At 37.9% G+C, this 24,702-nt stretch overlaps 7 protein-coding genes across 9 annotated transcripts; 1 reads left to right on the top strand and 6 right to left on the bottom strand.

The window, feature by feature from the left end:
- Nucleotides 1-923: 923 nt before the first annotated feature.
- Nucleotides 924-2,633, bottom strand: LOC105568268 (outer dense fiber protein 3B-like). The gene is made up of 3 exons (XM_012023773.1): nucleotides 2,220-2,633; nucleotides 1,993-2,146; nucleotides 924-1,918 (listed from the first exon to the last, which is right to left on the bottom strand). Exons 1-3 carry the CDS (start codon nucleotides 2,419-2,421, stop codon nucleotides 1,672-1,674), a joined length of 603 nt encoding a protein of 200 aa, XP_011879163.1. The 5' UTR covers nucleotides 2,422-2,633; the 3' UTR covers nucleotides 924-1,671.
- Nucleotides 2,634-2,980: 347 nt separating this feature from the next.
- Nucleotides 2,981-4,473, bottom strand: LOC105568265 (outer dense fiber protein 3-like). Its single transcript, XM_012023770.1, has 4 exons — nucleotides 4,302-4,473; nucleotides 4,020-4,232; nucleotides 3,737-3,941; nucleotides 2,981-3,621 (listed from the first exon to the last, which is right to left on the bottom strand). The coding sequence occupies exons 1-4, from the start codon at nucleotides 4,345-4,347 to the stop codon at nucleotides 3,363-3,365; spliced, it is 723 nt and encodes a 240-aa protein (XP_011879160.1). The 5' UTR covers nucleotides 4,348-4,473; the 3' UTR covers nucleotides 2,981-3,362.
- A 96-nt stretch (nucleotides 4,474-4,569) lies between these two features.
- Nucleotides 4,570-5,814, bottom strand: LOC105568266. 2 transcript variants are annotated; one of them, XM_012023771.1, is made up of 3 exons: nucleotides 5,729-5,814; nucleotides 4,948-5,476; nucleotides 4,570-4,840 (listed from the first exon to the last, which is right to left on the bottom strand). In XM_012023771.1, the coding sequence occupies exons 2-3, from the start codon at nucleotides 5,381-5,383 to the stop codon at nucleotides 4,593-4,595; spliced, it is 684 nt and encodes a 227-aa protein (XP_011879161.1). In that variant the 5' UTR covers nucleotides 5,384-5,476; nucleotides 5,729-5,814; the 3' UTR covers nucleotides 4,570-4,592. The 2 variants fall into 2 exon arrangements, with proteins under 2 accessions (XP_011879161.1, XP_011879162.1); XM_012023772.1 differs by lacking the exon at nucleotides 5,729-5,814 and adding an exon at nucleotides 5,636-5,712.
- A 415-nt stretch (nucleotides 5,815-6,229) lies between these two features.
- On the bottom strand, nucleotides 6,230-10,359 carry LOC105568264 (pre-mRNA-processing factor 6). Its single transcript, XM_012023769.1, has 9 exons — nucleotides 10,244-10,359; nucleotides 10,075-10,134; nucleotides 9,870-9,996; nucleotides 9,258-9,808; nucleotides 8,059-8,839; nucleotides 7,663-7,878; nucleotides 7,231-7,572; nucleotides 6,812-7,155; nucleotides 6,230-6,617 (listed from the first exon to the last, which is right to left on the bottom strand). Exons 1-9 carry the CDS (start codon nucleotides 10,336-10,338, stop codon nucleotides 6,338-6,340), a joined length of 2,796 nt encoding a protein of 931 aa, XP_011879159.1. The 5' UTR covers nucleotides 10,339-10,359; the 3' UTR covers nucleotides 6,230-6,337.
- Nucleotides 10,360-10,434: 75 nt separating this feature from the next.
- On the top strand, nucleotides 10,435-12,466 carry LOC105568262 (actin-related protein 6). The gene is made up of 3 exons (XM_012023767.1): nucleotides 10,435-10,637; nucleotides 10,915-11,886; nucleotides 11,962-12,466. The coding sequence occupies exons 1-3, from the start codon at nucleotides 10,564-10,566 to the stop codon at nucleotides 12,089-12,091; spliced, it is 1,176 nt and encodes a 391-aa protein (XP_011879157.1). The 5' UTR covers nucleotides 10,435-10,563; the 3' UTR covers nucleotides 12,092-12,466.
- LOC105568263 (ubiquitin-like modifier-activating enzyme 5) lies at nucleotides 12,255-14,792 on the bottom strand. Its single transcript, XM_012023768.1, has 6 exons — nucleotides 14,548-14,792; nucleotides 14,284-14,419; nucleotides 14,017-14,213; nucleotides 13,687-13,873; nucleotides 12,713-13,046; nucleotides 12,255-12,642 (listed from the first exon to the last, which is right to left on the bottom strand). The coding sequence occupies exons 1-6, from the start codon at nucleotides 14,691-14,693 to the stop codon at nucleotides 12,458-12,460; spliced, it is 1,185 nt and encodes a 394-aa protein (XP_011879158.1). The 5' UTR covers nucleotides 14,694-14,792; the 3' UTR covers nucleotides 12,255-12,457.
- Nucleotides 14,793-19,011: 4,219 nt separating this feature from the next.
- On the bottom strand, nucleotides 19,012-23,905 carry LOC105568261 (casein kinase II subunit alpha). Of its 2 annotated transcripts, XM_012023766.1 has the most exons (8): nucleotides 23,690-23,905; nucleotides 22,674-22,905; nucleotides 22,477-22,588; nucleotides 22,161-22,373; nucleotides 21,125-21,319; nucleotides 20,598-20,949; nucleotides 20,258-20,351; nucleotides 19,012-19,089 (listed from the first exon to the last, which is right to left on the bottom strand). In XM_012023766.1, exons 2-7 carry the CDS (start codon nucleotides 22,766-22,768, stop codon nucleotides 20,266-20,268), a joined length of 1,053 nt encoding a protein of 350 aa, XP_011879156.1. In that variant the 5' UTR covers nucleotides 22,769-22,905; nucleotides 23,690-23,905; the 3' UTR covers nucleotides 19,012-19,089; nucleotides 20,258-20,265. The 2 variants fall into 2 exon arrangements, with proteins under 2 accessions (XP_011879156.1, XP_011879155.1); XM_012023765.1 differs by lacking the exons at nucleotides 19,012-19,089; nucleotides 23,690-23,905 and adding an exon at nucleotides 19,804-19,977 and having other exon boundaries at nucleotides 22,674-23,094.
- Between the last annotated feature and the right edge of the window lie 797 nt (nucleotides 23,906-24,702).

Here is a 24,702-nt window from a genome sequence, read left to right as displayed (position 1 = left end):
TCTACGAACACGCGCTATCTTGTCGATTGTAAAAACGTGGATGAAAACTACCAACGAATCAGGCACCAAGTATAAGAAATAGCTGATAATTGTATCTGTAAATCGATTAAAACTATGAAATTGTGATCCTTATCACGTTATCGTCACGTAAATCGTATATCAATGTTATTGAAAACGTTACTCATGTTTTATTAGCCGCCAATATTCATTAAAGATTCAATAATCGGTATTTACCGTACTGGAACGAGGAGGTGAAATCAACAGAAATAATAACGTTTTAGCGTGCTTTAAAAAATTAGTACATTTAGGTATTTCAGCTATTGCTCGATATACAGCATACTGTATACTGTATAATGTTACACTTGTTATTGCAAGCAACTGTAATAAGTGCAATCAATATAAGCGAACAGTATTATTGATTGCGAAATTCAGAGTATGTAATTGTCCACCATCCGTGCAGTTAATGATCGTAAAATATGTGCCTTCTCGTCATACTGTCTGTTTTTTACAATATACAAAATGTGCATCCAATTTTATTAAATTTCAGATGTTGATTTTGCAACTTTTAACGCGCAAAGCGCATCGCTGTATGATTATGATCTCGAATTTTAACTGTAATCTCGGAAACGTAACAGTAATTTTCCTCAAAATGTTTGTCGTTCAAAAATCGTTCGTATTTAATATTATGTACTCCTTCTCTTCCTTCTGTGCGAAGCGCTCGCTTAGCAGTTACGTCTAAGAAAACTTATCTTTTTTGCGGTCGCTTTATATTCGATAGATGTGAACCTGTTATTATAAAAATCATAATCTGCATCTTCTATGCGACGTTGTACTACGACATCAAAATGGACTTATCCAAAGAAATATATACATGTATTATTTCAACATTGAGGTTTGTTCATTATTATATTATTACAATAATTTAATCATAGCATTGTAATCGTTATATTGTAATAATTTATTGCATGTGCAAAAACAATTATATGATATCAAGTTACAAAATACGTAAAGTGATGCTATACGGTATATGCTGCAGAAAGGTATGTTATTTCTCATAAAAGTTTTCCAGTGGAAATACTTTGCTGAAAGTACTATGAAATCGATGTGAAATGTGAAATGAAAAATATTGAAAAATTACCGAGTATGTAATCTTAAAATGTATCGTAATTTTCCTTATGAAATTCAATGTAGCACTGCAGAATATAAGGATATTTTACAGGTAATTATGGAGAGGCGTATGCAGTCCATTTCTCGGAGTCAGCATTACAAACGTGATTGAAATACTATACAGCTTAACTACGAATTTTCTATTCTATTACAGCAAATCAACCTACCGTGGCGCAAACTGAAGGAAAAATTAAAACATGATAGTGCTGTAAAAGTGACAATAATCGCATTGGAGCCTGTAAGAATACTGGAAGTTGTTCAGCCACTCCACTGGGGGAGAGTTGACTGGTGTTTCTTGCAAAGAACAATTGGATTTGTCCAATTTACTATTGAATCCATTATTAAAATAATCAAAGGTACACAGTAACAATTAAGAATATGTGTGTGTGAAAGTAGAAAGATTTAATTTGATTTACAAGTCGTTACTAGCAATCCGTGAACTCAATAATGTTAATAGACGTTTACGAGTCCGATAACTCGATGTAAACGGTTCCTTCATCGGCATTAGCACTGTTCATCGCATTCAGTAATATAGGGTGGTGCACATTCGCTGTGTTTTATACCAAACGAAAAAGCGGGGGTCGGTTTGAATGGTGGGATGGTGTATATCGGACCTGGGCCTTCGGAAATCCATTGTAATGCTCGTCTACCAGCTATAGTATACTTCGGTGCTTTCGGTTTCACCACGTCCAAGTTGTACGAATAGGGACCTGGGCTAATCGCAGGCTTTTTTGCAACTGGAGGCAGCCCCCTGCGAACAATAAAATAATTCATGTGCGAATTACTTTAAAACGAATGAAAGAAGAAAAGAGTCTGAATATATACATGGAAAAGGCTGGCGCGTCAGCAATGGGTTTGATGTAGTAAGGTCCTGGCGTCTCACTAGATTTCCTCAATTTGGTTCTCCATTTGATTGAAAAGAAAGGACCACGAGGAACGTCCGGCAACTTATACTTCGGACCAGGCCCGAACACAATTTCTACCAAGTGCAAGAGAGAAAAACATTGTAACAGTGATTAACAATGATATTGCTCGAGCAAGGAGCTTTTTACCGCAACGTTTTGCGACATGTCCGAAGGTAAATCCTTTGAGTCTACGTTCCTCGGTCATGTATATCGGTCCTGGACTTTCCGTCACTTTGAAGACGACACGATGACCGCCAATCGTATATGCTGGATTTCGATATCTTGAAATACAGTGGTCCCTGTAGCCGACAAGTGCCTTGAGCTGATATTTAGGTCCCGGAGCTGTCATAAAATAGATGATAATAAATATTTAATAATTTTGTGTGGAATTCTCTCAAATGTGAATACACCAAGAAGCGTTCAAGATTGACGAGTACTAATATTTTAAACAAGGTACTAATTGTTTAATATAACAGTATTCACATTTTTATTTTGGGTGACTTACTGTTTTATTGGAATATTATATAAAATTTACGTTTGCTTTCACCTCCACACACAATATTTAAATTAGATCTGACGAATGCGTACTGATAAAGTGGCACGTAGTGGCGCCCTTTCTCTCTATTCTTTTTTCATTTTCAGCACCCCTGCCTTTTCCACGTCTCATTTTTGGTGGCATTTTTGCACTTGTAAATTTGGAAATTCTGCTTAACGTATAATGTATTAGCACATGTCACATTACTATGATTTTGATTCCATTTTGGCGTGAAAACAATTGCTTCCCGGGAAAAAATGGAAATATCTAATTATACATGTCTCAATCATGTAATATCTAATTATATCCAATTCTAAAATCATCAGAATTTTTAGAATTAAATCTCATGAGATATAATTCTGAGATATAATTAGATATTACATGACTGAGACATATATGAGATTTTTTTCATTTATAACAAATAAACTGTGCTAGTAACTCGCACTGTATTTATATTTCAGATTTATTTATTTTTTATGTGTACGTAAAATGTTTACAGAATTATATGTCAGACTACGAAAAGATCCAGCTCTAACCGAAAATAAAATATTATAATTATTCGTGTTTGATTAGATTTATGTTGGTCCTGTTTCACTTAAAATATATTACCTATGAGTGTGCGCGTACGTGTAATGCAATGCAATATAGTATAATACAATATAGCGTGATATGTACGTGATGCGCTAAACCTTGCAGCAACAGAGATTTATTGCATAAATATTAAAAATATCTATATACAATTTTTAATTATAAAATCATTCCTCGTCCAGTTGTGTCATGGGTATTCCGGTGCATTCGCTATGCTTTATACCAAACGAATACATAGGCGAACGTTTTCGCGTATCGTATAATGGATAAAAGATCGGTGCCGGACTGTGATAAATATTTTCTAAAATGTGTCTTCCCTTTAGACTGTACGCCGGACTCCGTCGTTTTATTGTATCATAGTTTATTTTGATATATGCGGCCGGGCCTGGGCCAACAATTTCTTCGCGTGTCTTGCGATGACCAATGCTGAAAAATATGAAGTACATTATGTTGTATTATAAATAGTATTTCGGCAAAGAGATGATTTTATCACATATGTGTATATAATTATAACACGACAGATCTATCCACATTTTCTTACATAGAAAATGCGCCCTGAGCTGATTTATCGGGCACTCTGGGCCCTATGCATGTTGGCAAAAGGTACGAATTCGGTCCAGGCCCTTCGTCTAGAAACTTGGTTATCCCTCGTGACTTGATACTGTAAGCTGGTGCTCTACGATTGTGATTCATCGGTGGACACAACTCGGGAGAGTAGGCTCCGGGTCCAGGAGCGTGGTCACGCACTAAAAAATACAGAGATGAATCAATATTAATTTCCCGCGTCTCTCACAAGTTAAGAAGGCACTATCTTTTATACTCACAGCTCCATACTTTCCTTCCTCTGATTGTATAAGCTGGTGGGTTGTCTGGTCCAGATTTTGTTAAATTTCTGATATCATAATGAGGACCAGGCCCCATCACATAAGTCTTGATACCAGTTGGAGCTCGTATACTATATGCTGGACCTCTATGCCGAGACGGATCGTGGTTGTTGTAGCCAATTAACGTTGGCAATTTGTAAACTGGGCCGGGACCTGCATTCACAAATTCATATCAATATAAAATGAGTTGCGTCGTTCAAAATGAATAATTATCAAGCTTGCCTTTTATGGTACAACTTAGCACTCTTGGTTTTTCTCTGGCCTCCATTTTTACTGTCGGTTTAATTGTATGTAAAAAAAAACGCAATAAAACGTAAAGACCTATAAATACGAGTTTAAAGGATAATATTAAAACTTATGACATGATGATCTTCATGAAATTGGTAATAAAACATGAAGGTGTGAACTTGAAGCTGATATGTTCACAGCAATCGGTATATGTACGCTCAAATATTCGGTGACTTGTTGTAAAAATGACGTAGAAAGATTATGTTTTACAGCTAAAAGCTCCTTCTATTTAGAACATGTTTCAATACAGGATAAGTCATCAACATCGCTATCAAAATTATCACTTTCTCCTTCATCATTAGTATCACTATCAACGTCGTCATCTTCTTCAATTGCTAACGATTTTAGCTTCATTAATAAATCTTCCTTTTTCTTCAGACCTGCTTCATCTTCACTTCTGTCTTCGCTGTCAATCCTATCTGTGTCAGAACTGAATTCGGAGGTGCGAGATTTGCTAGGTTTTTTACTCTTTGCTAAAAAGAAACGCAAGACAAGTGCGGGTTACTACATGAAAACATTTGTCTGTTACACATAGTATACGTGTACATAAAAAATATTCTATTCATAATACGCGACATACTCGATTGCTGATCCATATAGCGTAAGAATGTTCTTCGCTTTCGTTCAGACATTGTTTTCAGAATTTCTCTAAATTCGGCATCCAGTTTAATTTGTTCTGCCTGGCTGGGCTTCCCTTCTACAATTTCCTTCTTCTGTCCGCATTTCGAGCAGACTCCCTGCTGTTTGGCGCAAAGCAAGCAGATATTATGATAAGAGTGTTTCACAGTTTTCTGCTCGCACCTGATACACTTCATCGGGGCTTTAAGCACTTTATATTTCTTGTATTTGATCCTCCACTCTATTATTTTTTTGCAACGCTCGCACACATTCGCAACCTCGGTGCTGTTAATTTGCTTCGTCCTTTTAGACTTGTCGTGCAGATCGTTTTTAAACGACGTGCGATTCTGGTGCTTTGGAGGTCTCGAACGACTAGCATTTCCCCTCTGACAACTCATGTTTCTATTGCGCGTGATATACTTGTAAATTACAACACAAGAAATCTGACTCTTCTTCAATCTCCCCACAACAATCGCTGTAGATTTTGCCACCTGAAAACGTAAGCCTGAGATAAGAGATGCATCAATAACCTAACCTAACTAGTAGAATTCTTAATCGGAGCTCTTATATCGCCCTGAACGCAGTAAGAAAAATTTCGTCGCAACATTTCTCATGCACGTAAAATTATATCGACTATCACAAATACGCACATTAAGGGCCGATGTAATGGAACAGTTTGGAGGTAACCTATTAAGTTTACCAGGCAGGACGGAATGCGTTTTCAGGTTCTCACAATTACCGACCTCTCAGGAGTCTCAGGCTTTCACTCTAGTCTTCTTCTTCTTCTTCTCTTCCTGGCCTTGCCTTCTGCCGAAGATCAATATTGGCCATAAACCTTTATCTTACTCTATTCGTATGGATAGAGCGAATCTTCCGCAACTGCGACCAGCCACGATCAGCAGTCTATTTCCACGTGTCGACGGTTCATTCTGTACACGATGGTCGATATTGAATGACTTTTTGAAACTGATACAGCCCGGGTCGCATTATAATTATTTTGATCAATTGTCAAACAGGCGCTTTTGTAATTTACTAAATTACAATGTTAGATAAATTTTAATATTTTCGTTATTCATGTAAAAAGATAGAAGACTTCCTACATTTCTAATATTTATTGCAGATATTTCTTTCTAAATCCGAAGAAGAGCCTAGCTGAATGGTGTAGGACATTGTATATTTATTAAAAATTAATTTTCTTTTGAAGTCTCCAATTTGTCCACTGGTCATAGAGAATATAGAGTCAATTAGAGTTGTCGGTTTTATTTACAAACTTACACACATATACGATGTATTATACTAAAAATTTATGATATTTGTATTCTAATTTATGCCATTTTTACGTAATTTCTACTTTATATCGGAATGGGCAACTCTCTTGCAACTAGTACCAAGATCTGATCTGTACTCAGACACCAATTTACTATATCCTTGGAAACCTTGCACCAATTTTCGCCATGATGAGGTTCTGCGGCAATGCACCTCTTCTTTACATCTTCTTGTTGCTCTTCCGTGCCGTTCAGCAATTCAAATTTGTAAAAATATGCCCACGCATCTCCTAGATCTGGATCTATCTTCACCGTTCTATTGAACCAATCTCTACACTTTGAAATCTTGTGTTCGCACCAAAATAATCTACAATAGAAAAATGTATACAATATTTGTATTATTTCAGAGACAGACAGAGAGAGAGGAGGGTAGAAGGAAGAGGGGAGAGAAACGAATAGAAGAGGAACGAATTTAATGTATAAAGATAGTCAATCTTCTAATTGCGTATAATAATTTTATATTTTTATATTGAGAAAACCTTTTTTTAAAAGAAAACTTACTTTGATACCGCCAGAAGAACGTGTGGATCATGTTCGCATTTTTTAGTAGCATCGATACTTTTAGTTTTTCGTTGAGGTCGCGGCTCCATAAAAATTGCCTCCGCCCAGAGCAAACCGGACGTCGAACATTCTTGTAATGCTTTAGCCATCAGTGTATTTGCCATGTCGCGCGCGCCACCATTTCTCAATTCGTTCCGTATAGCTTCTAGCCACAATTCAGCATTTTTCGGATTCTTAAGTCTCGCTTTCTCCAAAACCGAACGCGCTTTAGTCACTTGGTTCTTCTTGTGCTCCAATCGCGCAAGCAGACGCCACAGAGGTATTGAGTTTGGACATTTTTTGATCTGCAATAAAATGGCATGAAAAGGAAATATCCACTTTTTGTGCTTGCGTTATTAGATTAGAGAAAAATCGTTTACCGCATGATTATATGTATCTATCGCTTTGTCCAAGTAACCCTGCTGTTCCTCAATTTGACCTTTCATTAGCCACAATTTAGGAAAATCGTCGAAGGCTTCGAGAGCTTCCTTCAAGAGATGCAACGCTGCGTCAAGATTATCAAGGGCCCACTCCAATTTGGCGCTTTTCATCATCACTCTGGGCGTCGGAGCGGACGCTCTGGCTTTTGCCAATAAACGTCGCGCTCTCTCGTATTCTGAGTTTTCAGACTCGAGCTTCACTGCCGCCAGCCAAATCTCCTCGGAATTTGGATTAGCTTGAAACGCAAGAGACAAGATACCCCTAGCTGCCGGTACATCGCCCTGAAAAAATGGAATTGGAGGATAAGGAACGACGATTAAGAGAATCAAATAAAATGTAATTAATGTAACTGCGCACATGAATCTACTTACAGCCAGCCACTTTGATTTAGCACCCATCAGCCAGAGCACTTCACTCTTGGGACAATGGGCAACCGCTCTTTGCAATAAAGTCTCCAATGATTCTCGCGTGCCGTATGTCTTTTCGAAATAAGCGGCGCGCAGCCAAATTGATTTTTTACTGGGAAACGCCGTTAACGCATACGCATAAACAGCTCTGGCGCATTCCAGGGCTCCTTGTTGGGCGCACTGCAAACAATACACATCTCTTAGCGTGAATATTAATTTTAGTTAAATCCATAGACCCGTATTCTGAATCCTCTTTTGTCGAAAAACGCCTGTAAAAGTGGCTTGCAGCCAATCAGAAGACTTATTAGGGTTCAGAATACGGGCCTTAGCGTTAATAGAAAACGAGACGAAGAGCCTCACAGTTTCCGCATCCTCCATCCAGGTGTGTTTTCGGTCCTCTTCTTCTACTCCAAAACCAATAATGGCTTTAACGATAACTTGACAACAATGTACCGCTCCCGCCTTTTCAGCTTCCATAGCTTCCTTGAACCAATGTTCCCTGTTGATCTCTACCCCGTTCGCGCTCAACGAGGATATGGCACGCTCGATGATCTTCTCCACCATGTGTTTATTGCCATTCGCCTCCTCCAATTTGGCAGCGGTAGTCCAGATTTGTCTGTCAGTCGGAATATTCTCTCTGGCTTTGTTCAAGACTTTTCTCGCGTTGTCGTAGGTCTCCAATCTGGCGAGGGCGAGCCACAAGTCCACGCTCGTCGGACAGCACTCGACCGCACGGCTGAGCAGGATACGCGCGTCCTCGGGCTCCTCCAGCTCAACGGCCGCTTTCCACAGTCGCACCGAGTTCGGGATGTGCTCCAGCGCCTTTCGGTACACCCTCCGCTTCGCTTTCACCTCCGTCTCCAAGTCCGCGGCCTTTATCCAAATTCTCACGGACGTTGGTATGTGACGTACCGATTGCGCTATCACTGCTTTCGCCGTGTCAGGCGGTTGCAGTCTAGCTGCCTCCAACCACAGATCCTCGGAGGTGGGATTCACCTCGCATCCCTTCATTATTAAATTTCTCGCCGCTTGAACCTTTCCAGTCACCTCTTCCAGACGCGCCGACGCAATCCACGCAGGAGGATGATTCGGATTAGTCTCTCTGACAGATTTTAACAATAATCTGGCTTTCTTTATGTCGCTGCAAGGACAAAAAAATTGTTAAATGTTTTCAAAAATTATGCATTTTAGAAACAAATGTTTCAGACAAAAGTTGTATGGTTTCAAGGGGGACATAAGATGGTGTCATTAATTTGACATCACCTTTAATTTTTTAAACTGAAACCTCCAGTTCTTATTATATCATTTTTTTCTACTAATTAATTGGAACAACTTTTGTTTGAAACATGTTTTTAGTTGTCCAATAATTTTCGAGATATTCAAAGAAAACTTGACAACTTTTTCAATATTCATCACACGATATCGCGATAACTGTTTATCGTGAGGAAAAATGATACGCGATTCCTTTTACTTGATTTGGTGTCAAGAAAATGCTGTTGCAATAGTGCTCCAACTTTGGTAAACATCTGCGTACGCATCTCCTTGGAATTTTTACTCACTTTATGTCACCGCCGTAAGTAGGTATCATGCTCTGCAAGTCCGTGAGGTATCCCTTTGGATCAACTACCGTTTGGCCTTCCACAGAATCGGAAACCTGGTTTAGCTTGACGTTCATCAATGTGTTTCTCGCCTGTCCGATCTTTCTGAGATCAAGATCCCCCGTGGGAGTCAACATGCCCGGTGTCGCGACACCTGGCATCATAGAGGCCAGGCCGCTAGACGGATCGATGCTGGTGGAGGTCTCGCCGCCCAAGTTCCTCGCCAGTACAGAATCTGGCAGCGGGGTGAACTTCTCCGCCCTTGGATTACGCTGCTTGCGATTTCTCGCGTCTCCCACCTCGGGCACGTTCTTCCACTCGTCCTCGCTTACGTTAACCAATTCTCTTTTCAAGTCTGAGAACTGCTGCTGAATCTTGGGGCGTTCCTGACGATATCGCTCCAATTCTTCCCTGAGGCGCTTCTCCCTGTACTCCTTGCGCTTCTCGTCCATTCGTTTGTCAATAGCTTCGTAGATCGCGTCTGCCTCTTCGTCATCTTTATCGTAGGGATCCTAGCAGGAACGAGGGCATTATTGTCTGCTGCCGTTATCAAGTAGAGACGGTTGTGCTTACCTTACTAAAAAGAGAACCCCCATATCCCGAGAACTCGTCGTAATTTGAATCGTTCAGGTCCTCCTCGTCTTCCTCCTCCTCCTCCTTCTTCTTCGCACGTTTTGTAGGCGGAGCGTGTCTGTCGTCTCTGTATGAATCAGAATGAATGATTATGCACCGTAAGTCCCGACGTTTTCTCACCTGTACAATAAGCTCTGCTACTTACGAAACGTCGTTGGCGTCTCGAGCGGGACCGATATCAGACCGCGTTGTAAATCCAGTTGCCCTGGTAAGCGGACAGAGAGGTTAGTCGCGCAAATCACAATGGTTACGACCCACCGTAGTTAACAATAGAGACAAGTATTTGTAAATGTCGTATACTAGGTCTGGCTTACCCTCTACCAACACCAGCGACATATCCCAAGGGTGCCGGTACGCCTAAAAAATGCTTTTTATTTCGCGTATTTAGCGAGACCGAGGGAACCGCCATCTTTGCTTGTGTAGACCTTAAGGTCTACTTTTCATGCTGGCTCAGCTGACTGACGCTCGACCATGGCGCAGATATGCGCTCGACGCTCACGAGAAACGGAACGTAACGAACAGCGACAGTTGTGTGCATACATGTGGTCGACCTGGGTCGAACTAACTGACCCATAACCTTAACCAGACGAAAGCTCGGCCTATATATACTGCAATTAAAAATTTTATCCGCGACATGACTAATTCCACTTTCATTCTCGACAACGGCGCTTGCACAGCAAAAGCTGGTTTAGCCAGCGAGTCGCCCAAGTAAGTATCCTGAGGGGTGCGCGTTCGGGGAGCGCGCTTTTAGCGTCTTCTATCCTCGCTCGACGAAGATGGGCTGATGCTTTCAGGGACTCGTGACAAATAAAAATGTCGAATTCGTCAATGAAATTCTTCGCTCCTCACGGGTTTACGCTAGGGAGAGATTCGTGATCGAGCCCCAGCGCGCTGATAGCGTCTCCCCGAACGCAGCCGAAGTAGCAGGCAAATGTATGCATTCAGTAAGAAAGCGTTTATTTGTTAACCGACGAAAATGTTGCAGACTGGTACCGAATTGCATAATGAAGGCAAAGAGCGAACGTCGCAGGCCCTTCATAGGAAATCAAATTGAAGAATGCAGAGACGCCTCGGGACTATTTTATATCTTGCCCTTTCAAAAAGGTTACCTGGTGAACTGGGACATTCAGAAAACTGTGTGGGACTATATAGTCTCGAAGGAATCTTGCTCGGTTAACCTGAGCCAGCTGTCTGTAATAGTGACCGAGCCTATATTTAACTTTTCAAGTATTCAGGAAGCCATGACGGAGATCTTCTTCGAGGAGTACGAGTGTCACAGTCTCCTGAGAATAAACACGGCGAGCCTCTCGTGTTACAATTACAGAGCGGAGTATCCGGCTACGAAATGCTGTATAGTAGTGGACAGCGGTTACAGTTTTACGCACATCATTCCTTATATTAATGACACGAAGATAAAGGAGGGCATTCGAAGAATAGACGTGGGTGGTAAACTTTTAACAAATCACCTGAAGGAGATAATATCTTATCGTCAGCTGCATGTTATGGACGAGACGTATGTGATTAATCAAGTGAAGGAGGACTGCTGTTTCGTATCTCAAGATTTCTTCAAGGACATGGAACAAGCCAAGTGTAAATTGGAGAAGAACACTATTGTTAAAGATTACGTTTTGCCAGATTATACGACCCTGAGACGCGGATACCTCAAGGACCCGGAGCCGTCGAACGAGCAGCAGATCTTGCGTTTAACTAATGAGAGATTTGCGATACCGGAGATATTATTTCATCCATCCGACGTCGGCATTCGACAAATGGGCATTCCGGAAGCTATTATGGACTCCATAAAGGCTTGCAGCGAGGAAATGTGGCCCCATTTTCTATCCAACATTATTCTCACCGGTGGTAACGCAAAGTTTCCCGGATTTAAAGATAGAGTCTATAAAGAAGTTAGAAGTTTAGCTCCAGCCGAATATCCTGTGAACGTCTACCTACCACAAGAGTATTGTATATTTATATATATATATTTTGTTTACTTATTCGATGAAAAACCTAATAAGATCCTTCCAACTTCTAGTCCAATTACTTATGCATGGTGCGGCGGGAAGCAACTTTCACAAGATGCAATCTTTTCCAATCTTTTGGTGACGAGAGAAGAGTATGAAGAAGAGGGACCATCTCTATGTTTCGAAAAATTTGACGTATAATATCTTCCTCCTTCATATCAGATTATATCTTAATAAAAAAAAAAAGAGGTAATAGAAAAGTCTTTATATTAATACTCGAAATCGATATCTAAAAATATAAATATTTCGAAAAGATTGTTTTAGCCCCGATATCAAATTATGGAAATTAAACAGTACCGTCCTATCGCCCACAATTAATCTTTTTATGAATCAACTTAAATTGGTTACATAAAGTATTGCGCTACGTTATTGAAAAATTATATAAATAAAATAGAATACTTACAGTACATACGATTATGTAAATATAAAAGATAGATTTTTTTTAAATGTGTTAATCTATGTTACATTGTCCTCGGATGGAATGTGTTAATCTACATTAAATTATCTTCAAATAGACTTCATCTCTGCCATTAATTCGTCTAAGCTTATTCCTGTAGACTCGGGAACAGTTTGTTCCTCTTCCGAATTATTTTTATACGTGGGTACAGTATACGCATGTCGTACACCTGGAGTCGCTGATACATGCGATATTTCGTCTGGGTGATCACTACGTTCATCAACCAAGGAGATTCCTGGCGAGAAAAATTCGTTGTACGAATATGATATTTCAAATAGAGATTGTAACTGTTTGCTTATATGTACCCCATTCGTTATCTTCGTGTACAGGCTTCTCTTCAACAACAATTGGTTTCTGTTGGGTCTTTGGCAGTGCCGAATATTCTTTTTGCCTTTGCTTGCAGTGCGCGTCATCACAATTTGGATTTGGCCTCAAAGTCATAATTGGGAAAAAGTCTTCCATAGCATTGTAACCTAAGTAATGAGACACTTTTCCGAATTTTAATAAGAACTTCAAAGTATTCTGGACCAAGAAACCTGCTACAATACCCATTGTAGTAGGTAATGATGCAGCGCATACTCCTTCGCGTTTCAGAGTTTTCTCATCGATGCTGGACGCTACGATCAAAGGTGGAGCACACTGAAAATTTAAACATAGCAATAACATGATTACAGAATAAACTTGATAAAATAATCGAAATTTAAAAAAGACTAAAAACGATAGGATAATCAATTTATAACAGATGACTTGTTTTAAATGATATATGTATACATTTCTTTACTGAGCTAAACATTTTCTAACAAAAACTTTATTCTCTTTAAATATTCATATTCATATCTTAAAACAGCAATCACTTGAGACTAGGCTCACTACATGCAATTTGCAACTGTATGCTTTTCTTTTTAAAAGCGACTAATTGTATTTTCTTTGCGATTGATTCACACATACACATTTCATTATTCTGTACACAAAAGTAAAATAATTCAAACATGAAATATTTCATATTTTATATAAAAGTGGCAGAATATTAATTATTGATTTTTTGATAATTTTACTTTAATATTTTTATGCAAAATAACTTAAAAAAATTGAATTGTGCAAACAGTTTTTTAAACGACAACGATGTTAATGTTATAAAGTATAGCATGAAGCATTTGTTGCTCGCATCTTAAAACTATAAAGCTTAAATATTTTTGTCCGATACGTCTAGTTCCAGGGGAAAACCATTGTATTACAAAATACACTATTCGACTACATATAAATTGAATTGAAATCTTACTGCAAAACAGGCTGTTTCGCCAGGCACAATAAATTGAATGTGGCCGGACACTGCATTTTCAGACACGCCACTCTCGAACCACTTCTGATTAAGTTCGTTACACGCAGTGTTAATTGCCATGCGAGCTTCGAAATTGTCGACACAACTCAGCACCAAGTCGACTGGACCGTTTTTCAAACTGGAATTACTGCCAAAAAAATATATGAATTTAAATTGACTGGAAAACACATGTCAACGTTTAAAAAGGTATTCACAGAAATGTGTAGACGCGAAACGGACTAATTCATATTGAAGAGACATTTTTTAACTTATATATTTTAACTTATATACCTTATCGTATTCATAAAATCTTGGAAGTGATCGATAGTCGTGATATTGTAATTGCGTATTTCAATTGCCACGTCAGGATTTATGCCGCGCAAAGTGTTCGCCGCTGCCTCGACTTTACTCTGACCTGCTTGATGAGGTTGAAAAAATAACCTGTTCATATTTGCAAGCTCTACGCTATCATAATCAAACAGTATCAACTGAAACATTTAGTAAAATATAAGGCACAGCGATTTTCATTAACGTACGGTATACGTCGATGTACCATACCTTTCCAATGCCGCATCTTGTCAGCATTTCTGCCGTTACACTACCGACGCCACCAATTCCAACAATAGCTATCGTGAATTCTCGTATCTTTTCATAATTTTCAACGATACCCATACGCTTCAGTGCCATCAATCGGCTGAAAAAGATTACGAAGTAAGCAAAATTTGTAAGTCGACAAGACTTGGAAAATCTGCCCAAGCCTTTTGCATGTACCGAAGTGATGTGAGTGATCCGAAAACGTCAAGGATCATTTTTTAAATCTACCTGTACGGATTCGAATCCACCACTTCATCTGACATATGTTCGATCCTTCCCCTCGTTTCCGTCGCATGACTGTCTTTATCTTCTTTTCCTCGCAATTTGTTTTCAAGTTCTAAGACTTTTAGCCGTAGGCTTTCTATTTCGTTCATATTTCAATTTAGAAAAACCAAATTTAGATTTAGAGACAAATTCTGCAGAAAAGATCACTGCTACTGAGAGTTTCACCACACGAGCACCCAAGGATGCAAGGATGAAGTATACACATACAAGGGGCACGAACTCACCCTATCTACACGTATCTATAAAGGCCTGTGTCCACGATGCTGGAACTCATGGTGTAAAGATACAAGGTGAAGCAATCTGGCGGGTGCGCGGTGTCAACCAATCAAAAGTGGCCCAAACTACCGAATTGACCAATTAGAAATTTGCCCCGACCGTCCAACTGCAAATCATTGCGGTTGAACGCAGGAAGAGCCAATCAACAATTTGCCCGAAAAATTGGTCACATGCGCAATGTTTCACCTTGTATCTTTACACCATGCTGGAACTTAAAGTCCAAGCTACAGGCAATAGGAGCAGAGAATAGAATTTCTGACGCGTTGGATTGGTTGGAAGAAAATTTCCGACGAATCCAACGCGTCAAAAATTCTATTCCCTAATTCCTATTGCCTGTTGTCTGGCATTGTGTGATAGGCTTTATTCTTAGCATGAAAAATGGCGGTAAAGTGAGCAACCTGATTGGTTGAAGTTTGCGGGCAGGGTATTTAAAAATTCAACGTAATTAATCTTTAAAACTCAACATACAAACAATAAAAATAATTGTTGTAACTGATATCTCTCTTGCAATCCCATACAATTTCGGCTCGAAATATTCCTCGACACGCTGAATAGTCTGCAAGCTATTTGAAATTATCGAAATTTTGTGTATTATCTTGTGCGTACACAGTGCGGTGCATTAATTCGCTTCGGGTCGTAGCGTGAAAAGGCATCTATGTATTTAAATAATCAAGTAAATTTTGCCCATCCCTAATTAACGCACCGTGTACTACACATACGTGTAAACTTGCAACAATATGGAGTTCTTCTCTATTACAAAAGCGCATTAATCCTTCATAATTAGTTTAGCCTCCAAAATGCATGAATCCTTTACAATTAATCTATTCTTTAAATAAATGAATTATAAATAAAGTAACGTGCTATTGCGAATGTAATTATTAGAAAGTGAAGGGATTAACACTCGTTAGAAACGAAGTTGTATTTGTTTCAATCTTTAATTTTATATTGCAACGTTATTTTACTTCTGCAATTTCTCTCTATTCATAGCAGGCAGTATTATATAACATTATCGTTATATCATGCGTATGGACAAGTATTTAATATTTCCACAGGAAAAACGGTTTAGATATTTCAATACTAGTTTATAAGCTACAACTTTGACGTAGATATCGCAAAAATATTAAACGTGCTGCCTCATGCAGTACTATTTTAAATCAATGCATTTCTGCGCACCTCAGCAAATTTTATTGTCGTACCTTAGCCATGCCTGTGTCGTAGCACGCACGAGATAGTATATATTCGTGTAGAAAACTGTGTGACCGTATCTTCACGTTGTCAACGTCGTAATAACGCAGAATATACTAAAGATATTTATTTGCAAACAAACAGAATAAGAAGTAACAGAATACTTATTTGTTAGTGTTATTAATTCTATCTATATATATAATTATGTAGGAAAGGTGAAGAATAAAGCCTAGGAAAAGAGAAATAGAAAGGGAGCCGCGTAGGAGAGAAAAGGAAAAGGCATAAGATAGAAAATGAAAGTGAAAAAGAAATAGGAAGAAAGGACAAAAGTAAAATAAGAATAAAAAGCGAGAGAAAGGAAAAGAGCAGGGAGAAATGCAAAAATAGAGAGCAAAAAGTGACAGACAAAATAATAATATATGTAGCAAGAGAAAAGAATGAAGAAACAAACGCAGAAGAGAGAAAGAAACAGCAGAGAAATAAAAAAGAAAGCGTAGATGAGATGAGGAGGGAAGAAAAGATGAAATGAGTTAGAAGGAATAAAGAGGAAGAGTGGGATGAAAAACGAAGAGTTTCAAAAGGAGATGAGAGAATGGAGAGGGGAACAGATAGGGAGGGATTTGTTCAAAACATCAGCCTTTAGAGCATGGTTGGAAGGGTAAAATATTTTAAACGCACTTATGCATCGTGTCTCTTCCGAAACAAGTCGCATAATTATGATGCAAATAAAAGATGTCATAGCCAAAACTTAGCGCAATGTATTATTTCTATTAGCGACAATTAATTATATTCGTTCCCAAGTTAATTTGCTTACTTATTATATTTATAAGTATTATTTCATATTCCTTTTCCATTATACTAAAGTTACGTTCCAAAACCTTCTTCTCCCGGGACAATTTTACTCGACGGCCATCCCGAAACCTCCTCGAGCATTTCCAATTGGTTCCTACTCATCTCCCGAGCGAAATTTCCCTTAGAGAAAATGTTTTAGAACGTAACCCGAAAACTAGTCTATTATAAATTCTCTCTTAACGTATGAACAAGTGGTATAAAACTTGAATAAACGAGTATACATATGTACCGTTTTTGCCACGAAAAAGAAATTTTCAATTAAACATTTTCTGTCACGCATACAATTGTAATAATATTTAATAGCGTAATGTGGCAGAAAATTTAATAAATAAAAAATATTCACATAACTATTCATAGGTAAACAATCATGTTCCTTTTAAATATTTTATGTATACTGTTACGTATATTACATTCTTGTATATTATTACATTTTCTAAGTGTAAAAATCTATACACGTATATGTTGTGTGTTGTGTGTATGGTATGTGTGTCTGTATGTGTGTGTGTATATGTGTAGATAATCATAGGATTAGGCAAAAACGGCACACAGTCAGATTGAGAAGTAAATATTACTATTTAATTTAACTAATAAGAGCGTTCACGCGCTCACTAATTTTTCATCGTTCCGCTTAATACCAATATGCATTGCATTAATACACGAAAATACAAATGATGTTCGAGTGAATTTTCCTTAATGCATATTCACATAGGAACTGACAGATCCTTGGAAAATTATATAAAAAGATACAGTGTATAAGAGAATGGAGCATATTGTATTCCTATACATTCTTTACAAGTATGTCTCATCTTGATGTACAAATCCTCTCGAATGTACATTATGTGAATCGACCTTACATATTTATATAGAATAATTCACGTGTTCAATGCATAACAAAGATACTGGCAATTGCGTATAACCACGGAAAGTAAATCTTTTTATGGTGTAAGTTATTGGCGTAAGATTGATCAGCGCACAGAGATCGAGTTTACAAATATACATACATATTTTGTTTTAAACTAGCATGTTGTTTCGTGTGTGTATGTATATATATATAAATAATTTTTATTTTATTATATATATATATATATATCAATGTTTGCAGGTTTTGTGCCAAGTGTTGATTTAAAGTGCTTGTGAATTTACATGCGGTAACTAATGAAATTTACCGCGCAACCTGCTTCTATTCATATCAATTCCCTTCTAATAGAAATCGAAGCATGTATCGTATAAAACTACAACAAAAATATGTGTGTGAAATTTATCTTATGTCGCACCTCTAGATTAATTTGTTTGCATTTTTATCGAATAATAGCGGCGGAAGTATCGCTGGTTACGCAGAGCAGGTATTCACAGAGCACAAAGAGTGTATACTTGGCTATAACAAACATTTTTATTCAACTATTGTTGCATCAGATATAAACGAACATTTTTATTATTGTTAAAAGTACTAAACTGAATGATGTAAGGTATGTGTATAAATGTGACTGTATATATGTTTGTTGCGTGTCGTTGTGTACGAGTATCATGTGTGTGAGTGCGAACAAGGGTGATTGTTCAAAGTCTTCGCCACCGCGCGCATCATGTGTAACCTCGAGTAATCAACTTTCAAGTGAAAATGAAGAATCTAGCTGCATCTCTATGCATTTACAGATCTGCCAAAAACAAGATAAGAATAGTAACATCGGAAAAATTAGTGAAGATAGGAGAGCGCATTGCAGATCATAATGCGCTATCTTCGACATCACATGCACATCGGCGTCCAATATGGACGGAGCCTGTATCTTCACGTGACAAATTTTACGCCAGAATCCTAATATCCCGTGATTCTCTAAGTACATTGTAAATTTTGAATAATTGTACGTTTTTAAAGGAAATACAGTAAAATGAGATATTTCAGTCTTTATGATGAAATTGATGAAGCCGTTGCTACAAACCAGAATAATTTTCGTGCAGAGAAGAATATACTTGGCGATACGAAATATCTGCTGTTGTATCATTATATTCTGTGGTGGATTGGGACTCGGTTGACAATTGCTATTCAGAATTGCTGAATTTATAAGAGTTGAGGCATTTCTTCTGAAAGGGTCAAACACCCACTTCCAATTTCTTCCATGCTTTCCAATCCGTTTGTCCCATGAACCGGTACGCTGCTCATTGTTACGCCACGAAGATCTGTAATAATCTGCTAGTTAAAAAGTCTCTTTGACACAGGACCTTTAACTATATCAACATGTTGCACGATTTACGCACGAATATATCCGATGTCTATTATCTTGCTTAATTTCAAAGCAAATTGGAGTAAATCATGCGTTTTAAAAAGTATCCGCTTATGTAGTATTGATATTATATGTATAATATACTTTCTATTTCAACAGCATTTTCTGATTAGCTTAATACTTTTAAACAATAGCTATACATGATAAACGGGAGTTTGAAGCGACTTACAATACAGAATGCGCTAAAATTATACAATTGTTTTTTAAATATTATCACTGTGTACTTCTATATATGTGCATACACGGTATATACATTTGTATATACCGACCAAAAATTTGAACGCAGCAGAATACAAGAAATTTTCATTAATTGGAAATAAATGGTTATGACATTGTTTCTTCGAAAACAATCACTTATTAAAACTCACAATATATCCCGATATTCATATCAATAAAAAATCACATAACTTTTACTTTTTACAGTCTGCTTTAGCCTATAAAGCTAAATCCTGTTTTCATCTACGTAGCCTTCACAGCTATGCAAATTTTTAGTATTCTATTAAGAAGTTTCAAGAATTTTACCCGAAATACAATATTTTTTTAAATCGTTTACAATGTCCTGAAAAACTTTATTTTATTTTGGGGATTAACTTCTTTTATACGTTGGTCCGGTTTGTCATTTATTATATCAATTAACATATGAAATTAGTTAATGTAGCAAATAAGCAGTATATATGTATGTATAATCAATATTTTCTATTTGTAATGTATTTACAACTTACACTTTTTTATCTTACTTAAATACAGATTATATTCCAATGTAAAGTGCAAACCACATTTGCGACTACATCCCAGCGTATAGTTTCAGGCATAAAAATTTATATATGCTAATGTATTCGTTTCGTTTTGCTTGTTATATTATTTATTATTATTATATTAACCATAATGATAGATATAAAATATTGAGCATAACAATTTTAGAAAAAAAAGATACATATTTAAAAACGTATATCTCGAAGAAATAAGAAAAACATATTTTACAATATTAAACTTGTCAATATATAAGTTAATTATGTTATATCAATTAATATAGAGTTAGAGGTAGGTTAAGGTGGTGACATTACCTGGGCCGCTACTCACCTACAGGCACTGAGCCTGCCATGGGAGTAGGTGATGATGACACCATGCTCAAACGACCCTGTTCTTTTACTATGGGATCTAAAATAGAAGAAAATATAATTAGACAAGTACACACGCTTCCACATACATAGAGGATATACTCGGTGCAATGTCACGCTGAACGAGATATAAATGCGGTGCGTATAAATGTATATATTATATTTTAATATAATTTCCTTTTACTTTTTTCAATTTTTAAATACGTTGCAAGATAATAAATATAAATTCAAACAAATATTCTAAAGAATATTTGAAGAAAGATGCATTACATCGGTGCATGCTTACAAAAATAAGGATGTTCCATTGCCTCGCGCGCAGTTAGTCTCTCGTAATGATCATAGCGTAAGAGTTTGTCAAGAAAATCCAAACTATCCGGGGACACTAGATGTTGATTCTCCGAATGTACAAAGCGCTCCCAACGCTTACGCGAATGTCGGCCTAAAATGTCATTGAAGCGAGGATCTAGCTCAATATGATATTTGTCAAGATACTCAAACAGTTCTTCAGTTCCCAGAACTTTTGCGATTCGAACTAGCTGGTCGTAGTTATCATGTCCGTGAAAAAACGGTTCTTTCCTGAATATCATACTAGCGAGCATACAACCCAAAGACCACATATCTAATGAATAATCGTACATCTGCAAAACATTTACATTTTATAATATATCACACATACGTATGTACCTTTTAATGATAGATTTTCGTTGAAATAATTCGTATCATTATTTTTCCACTACTTCCTCTTTCTCTTCATTTCCCCAATTTCTTTGCCTTTCTTTGTTCCATTACATTTTGATGTTGCAAAATACCTACTTGATAATCTACGAGTAATTCCGGGCCTTTAAAATAGCGGGAAGCTACTCGTACATTGTATTCTTGACCAGGGTGGTAAAACTCAGCTAGTCCCCAGTCGATCAATCGTAATTTTCGATTTTCATGATCTATCATAACATTGTGCGGTTTCACATCTCTATGCATAATTCCCATACTATGACAATAGTCTAGTGCCTATGTGGGAACAAAACGGAAATAATTATTAAACATTACAATATTCTCGTCTCTGTCTGATGAGATGGTGTATCAGTCAATCCACTTCAATAATCGCACAACCAATATTCATACGTCCAAAAGTTAAAAAAATATTGAAATGTTACAACTTATTGATGCACTCTTAAGCCTTGTGTCCACGATCCAAGAACTGTGTCCAAGTTCTAGCTCCGAGAAATATGTAGCCAATCAACCTGCATCTTGTACGGAAAAGCTGCAAGTTGATTGGCTATACATTTCTCGAAACTAGAACTTGGACCAAGTTCCAGCATCGTGGACACAGGCCCATAGAAAAATCAAAGTTCTTTTATTTACAGGTTCCATCTTTACGTGAAATATATTTTGAAGGCTCTTCTAAATTGTAATAAAAATGGATAAGATAGACGTAAGACCATTAGACACTTATGTAAATGTCAATTCAAATATAAATTAATTCGAGATTCTGAGATATTGAAATTATTTTGTTACAAAAAGCATAGATTAATCCAAACTCTACGAACAAATAATCTCTTTTAAACATTACAGCTTTAAAGACGGAACACGTGTAACAACTTTTACTTTCAAGATTGAGACATCTTGCATAGATGCATAAACGCATAGATGCTTTAAGTGCTGTTGCATAAGGCAAAACTAAAGCAACAAGTCTTTGATATTAGTGAAAATAATAAAAGTATATCAATTCAATATATGCTAACTCGTTCTCGGACCCATGATATACACCCACAGCTATCAAAATAATAATCTCGACGTTCACTATCGACTGATATTTGGTTCACTTCATTGCACTTAACAATACACGCACTTTTAATAATTCGTAGAGGTAGTATCTTATGTCGTAATCAGTTAACGTCTGGTATAATTGCTTGAAATCTGTGTTGTTCACATGTTCGAAAATCAGTGCCGGTGTCCTTGAAACTGGATCTTTGACAACTGCTTGGAGTGTAATTATGTTGGTCCCACCTTTAAGGTTTTCTAAAATTTTTATTTCCCTTTTTATTTTCTTCTTTTTCACGGGCTACAACAAATAAAGTGGCATTAATAACAGTACCGTGAATCATGCTGCCTCAGCATTCCGCCGTTCTAGTCGATACTTATGATACGTAATGCAGTTGTCGTACCTTCAATATTTTTACAACACAATTCTCATTGTTTGTAACATTTATGGCCTCGAATACTTCGCTATATTTACCCCTACCCAATTTCCTCACTAGCTGGTAATCATCTTGTTGCCTACGTCAAGAAATATACATAGAAGGGTGAGTGAAAGATAACATATCACAACGGCGGGCAGTATCATTGTCACGATCATTCTTACCCCCAATCGACAACGTAAGATTCATAATCCCAGTACTCTCTTGGTTTATGTGAATTTACATCGGCGTAGACACGTGCTCTACTTGGTAAAGCCATTCTCTCAGAAGTATTATTATCGATAAGCGTCTTGTTGATCGGTATATTATCTCGACTGTCTATTCCAATCTTACAGCTATTAGAGACTTTAAATCCCTTGCCTATCCAACTATGTGCATGTGAGAACAGTAATAAACCTAGGCAATTCATACAATCCCATTGAGTATTTTGTACCAGCAGAAAATATCAGGAATAATTCTAACATGAAATTAACTGAGTAGCTAGAGTAGACTACCCAACAGTAGTTGGCTTAGTGGTTATCATCAATTTTATATACATATATATCATGATTTATACATATATATATATATATATAAAATCGTGAGAAATGATATACGTACATACATACATATATATATATAAATATAAAGTACAAGATTCTAAAAAATGTACACCCTTATTTTAAAGATATATTAGAAACGCACACGCAATACATTCGAAAGATACGAAGAAGATCCAAAATCTTTAGGCACAGATGCAGATTTGCTGCGATGAAAAGGCTATACGTTAAAAGCGCGAGCCTATTGTAAACTCACAAAAGGGGGCAGAGGCGCGACAAGAAATACGCGGGCGGGAATGCAAATCTGAATTTTTTTTTTTTGGAATGCAATCAAGAGAGAGAGCACGTTATCTCGACACATTATTTCGTATATCGATTGTAACGCCAGGATTCCGGACGTGTCCAGAGGTGTACTTGGAGTTTCGGCGGGGGGGCAGGCGAGTCACACGCGTCAAAATGGAATTTCTCCCGCGGGCGCGACCGGTCGAGCCGCGTGAATCGCGGGAGGGACGAACTACCGGCCGACGGGGCAACATCGCGCAAAAGTATGCAAGAGGCACGGGGGCACGTATACACATGTACCCAGTAAATCACACGCCATCGCGGTCAGCGGAATTGATGTAGGCTAATTTCGTACTCACCTAAAGCATTCCGAGCCCGAATCTTGATCGGATTAAACACGACAGATTCCCGGATTCGTTGCGAGTGCACGTAACTCACTCGCGGAGTTGCTAAGGCTGCGCGAACGCGTGAAACTCCAGATTTTTTAGGGCGGCCGGCTTCTCAAACGAGCGAGGTGCAAGATGGCAGCCGGCAACCCGCCGCGAACTTGAAAAATCTAGACCGGAAACCCTCCGGTGCCATGGGCGCGTTTCGCGCTGCCGCTATTAGGGCGTCTTTCCACGCAGCCACGTTCGTGGACCTACAATGGTCCGGTTTACATGAGGGAACGACGCGTGGCTCAGGGGCCCGATTCTCGAAATCATTCCAAGAAGAAACGTATACGAATATTCTGCTCTGACAGAAAAGTTGAAAGTCGATTGATTAAAGCCATGCGAATAGCCAATCAACTTGCAACTTTTCTGTAAGAGCAGAATTTTCGCATGCGTTTCTCCTTCGAACAAATTCAAGAATCGAGCCCCTGTGCTAACGCGACTGATTAGAGTAATAGCACAGTAATATAACTAGTACTCCCACTCTCCGTCGGCCCTTTGATCTTTTCGGTTTCGATCGTGTGGTATTCCGCCATTACTTTGGTGTGTGAAATCCTTTCACACATCTCATTGGCCACACCAAGATAATGGCGGATGCGCAAACAGGATCGGCGCAAAACAAAACAAATGAGGGCCATCGTACACAAAATTGCATAGCTGCATGCGCACAGCATGAAAACTGTTTAAGCCAATCAACATCGAACATTTATAGCGTTTTCGATTTTCTGACTCGGAGTCGGGTCGAGTCAGCAAATCGAAAACGCTATAAGTCGTCATATTGATTTACATAACATGCTCATTGGTCCAGATAGTCTTATGCTATGCACATGCAGCTATGCAATTTTGTGTGCAATGGCCCATAGACCCTTAAGCGGGGAGCACACACTTTTGCATAAATGCATAAGCATATGCATAACGAATTTGATTGGTCCATTTCCTTG

Source organism: Vollenhovia emeryi, unplaced genomic scaffold, assembly GCF_000949405.1.
Source record: "Vollenhovia emeryi isolate VEMERY1.0 unplaced genomic scaffold, V.emery_V1.0 DF939130.1, whole genome shotgun sequence".
In the NCBI taxonomy this organism is placed as follows: Eukaryota; Metazoa; Arthropoda; class Insecta; order Hymenoptera; family Formicidae; genus Vollenhovia; species Vollenhovia emeryi.
This window is presented reverse-complemented; position numbering and strand designations above follow the sequence as displayed.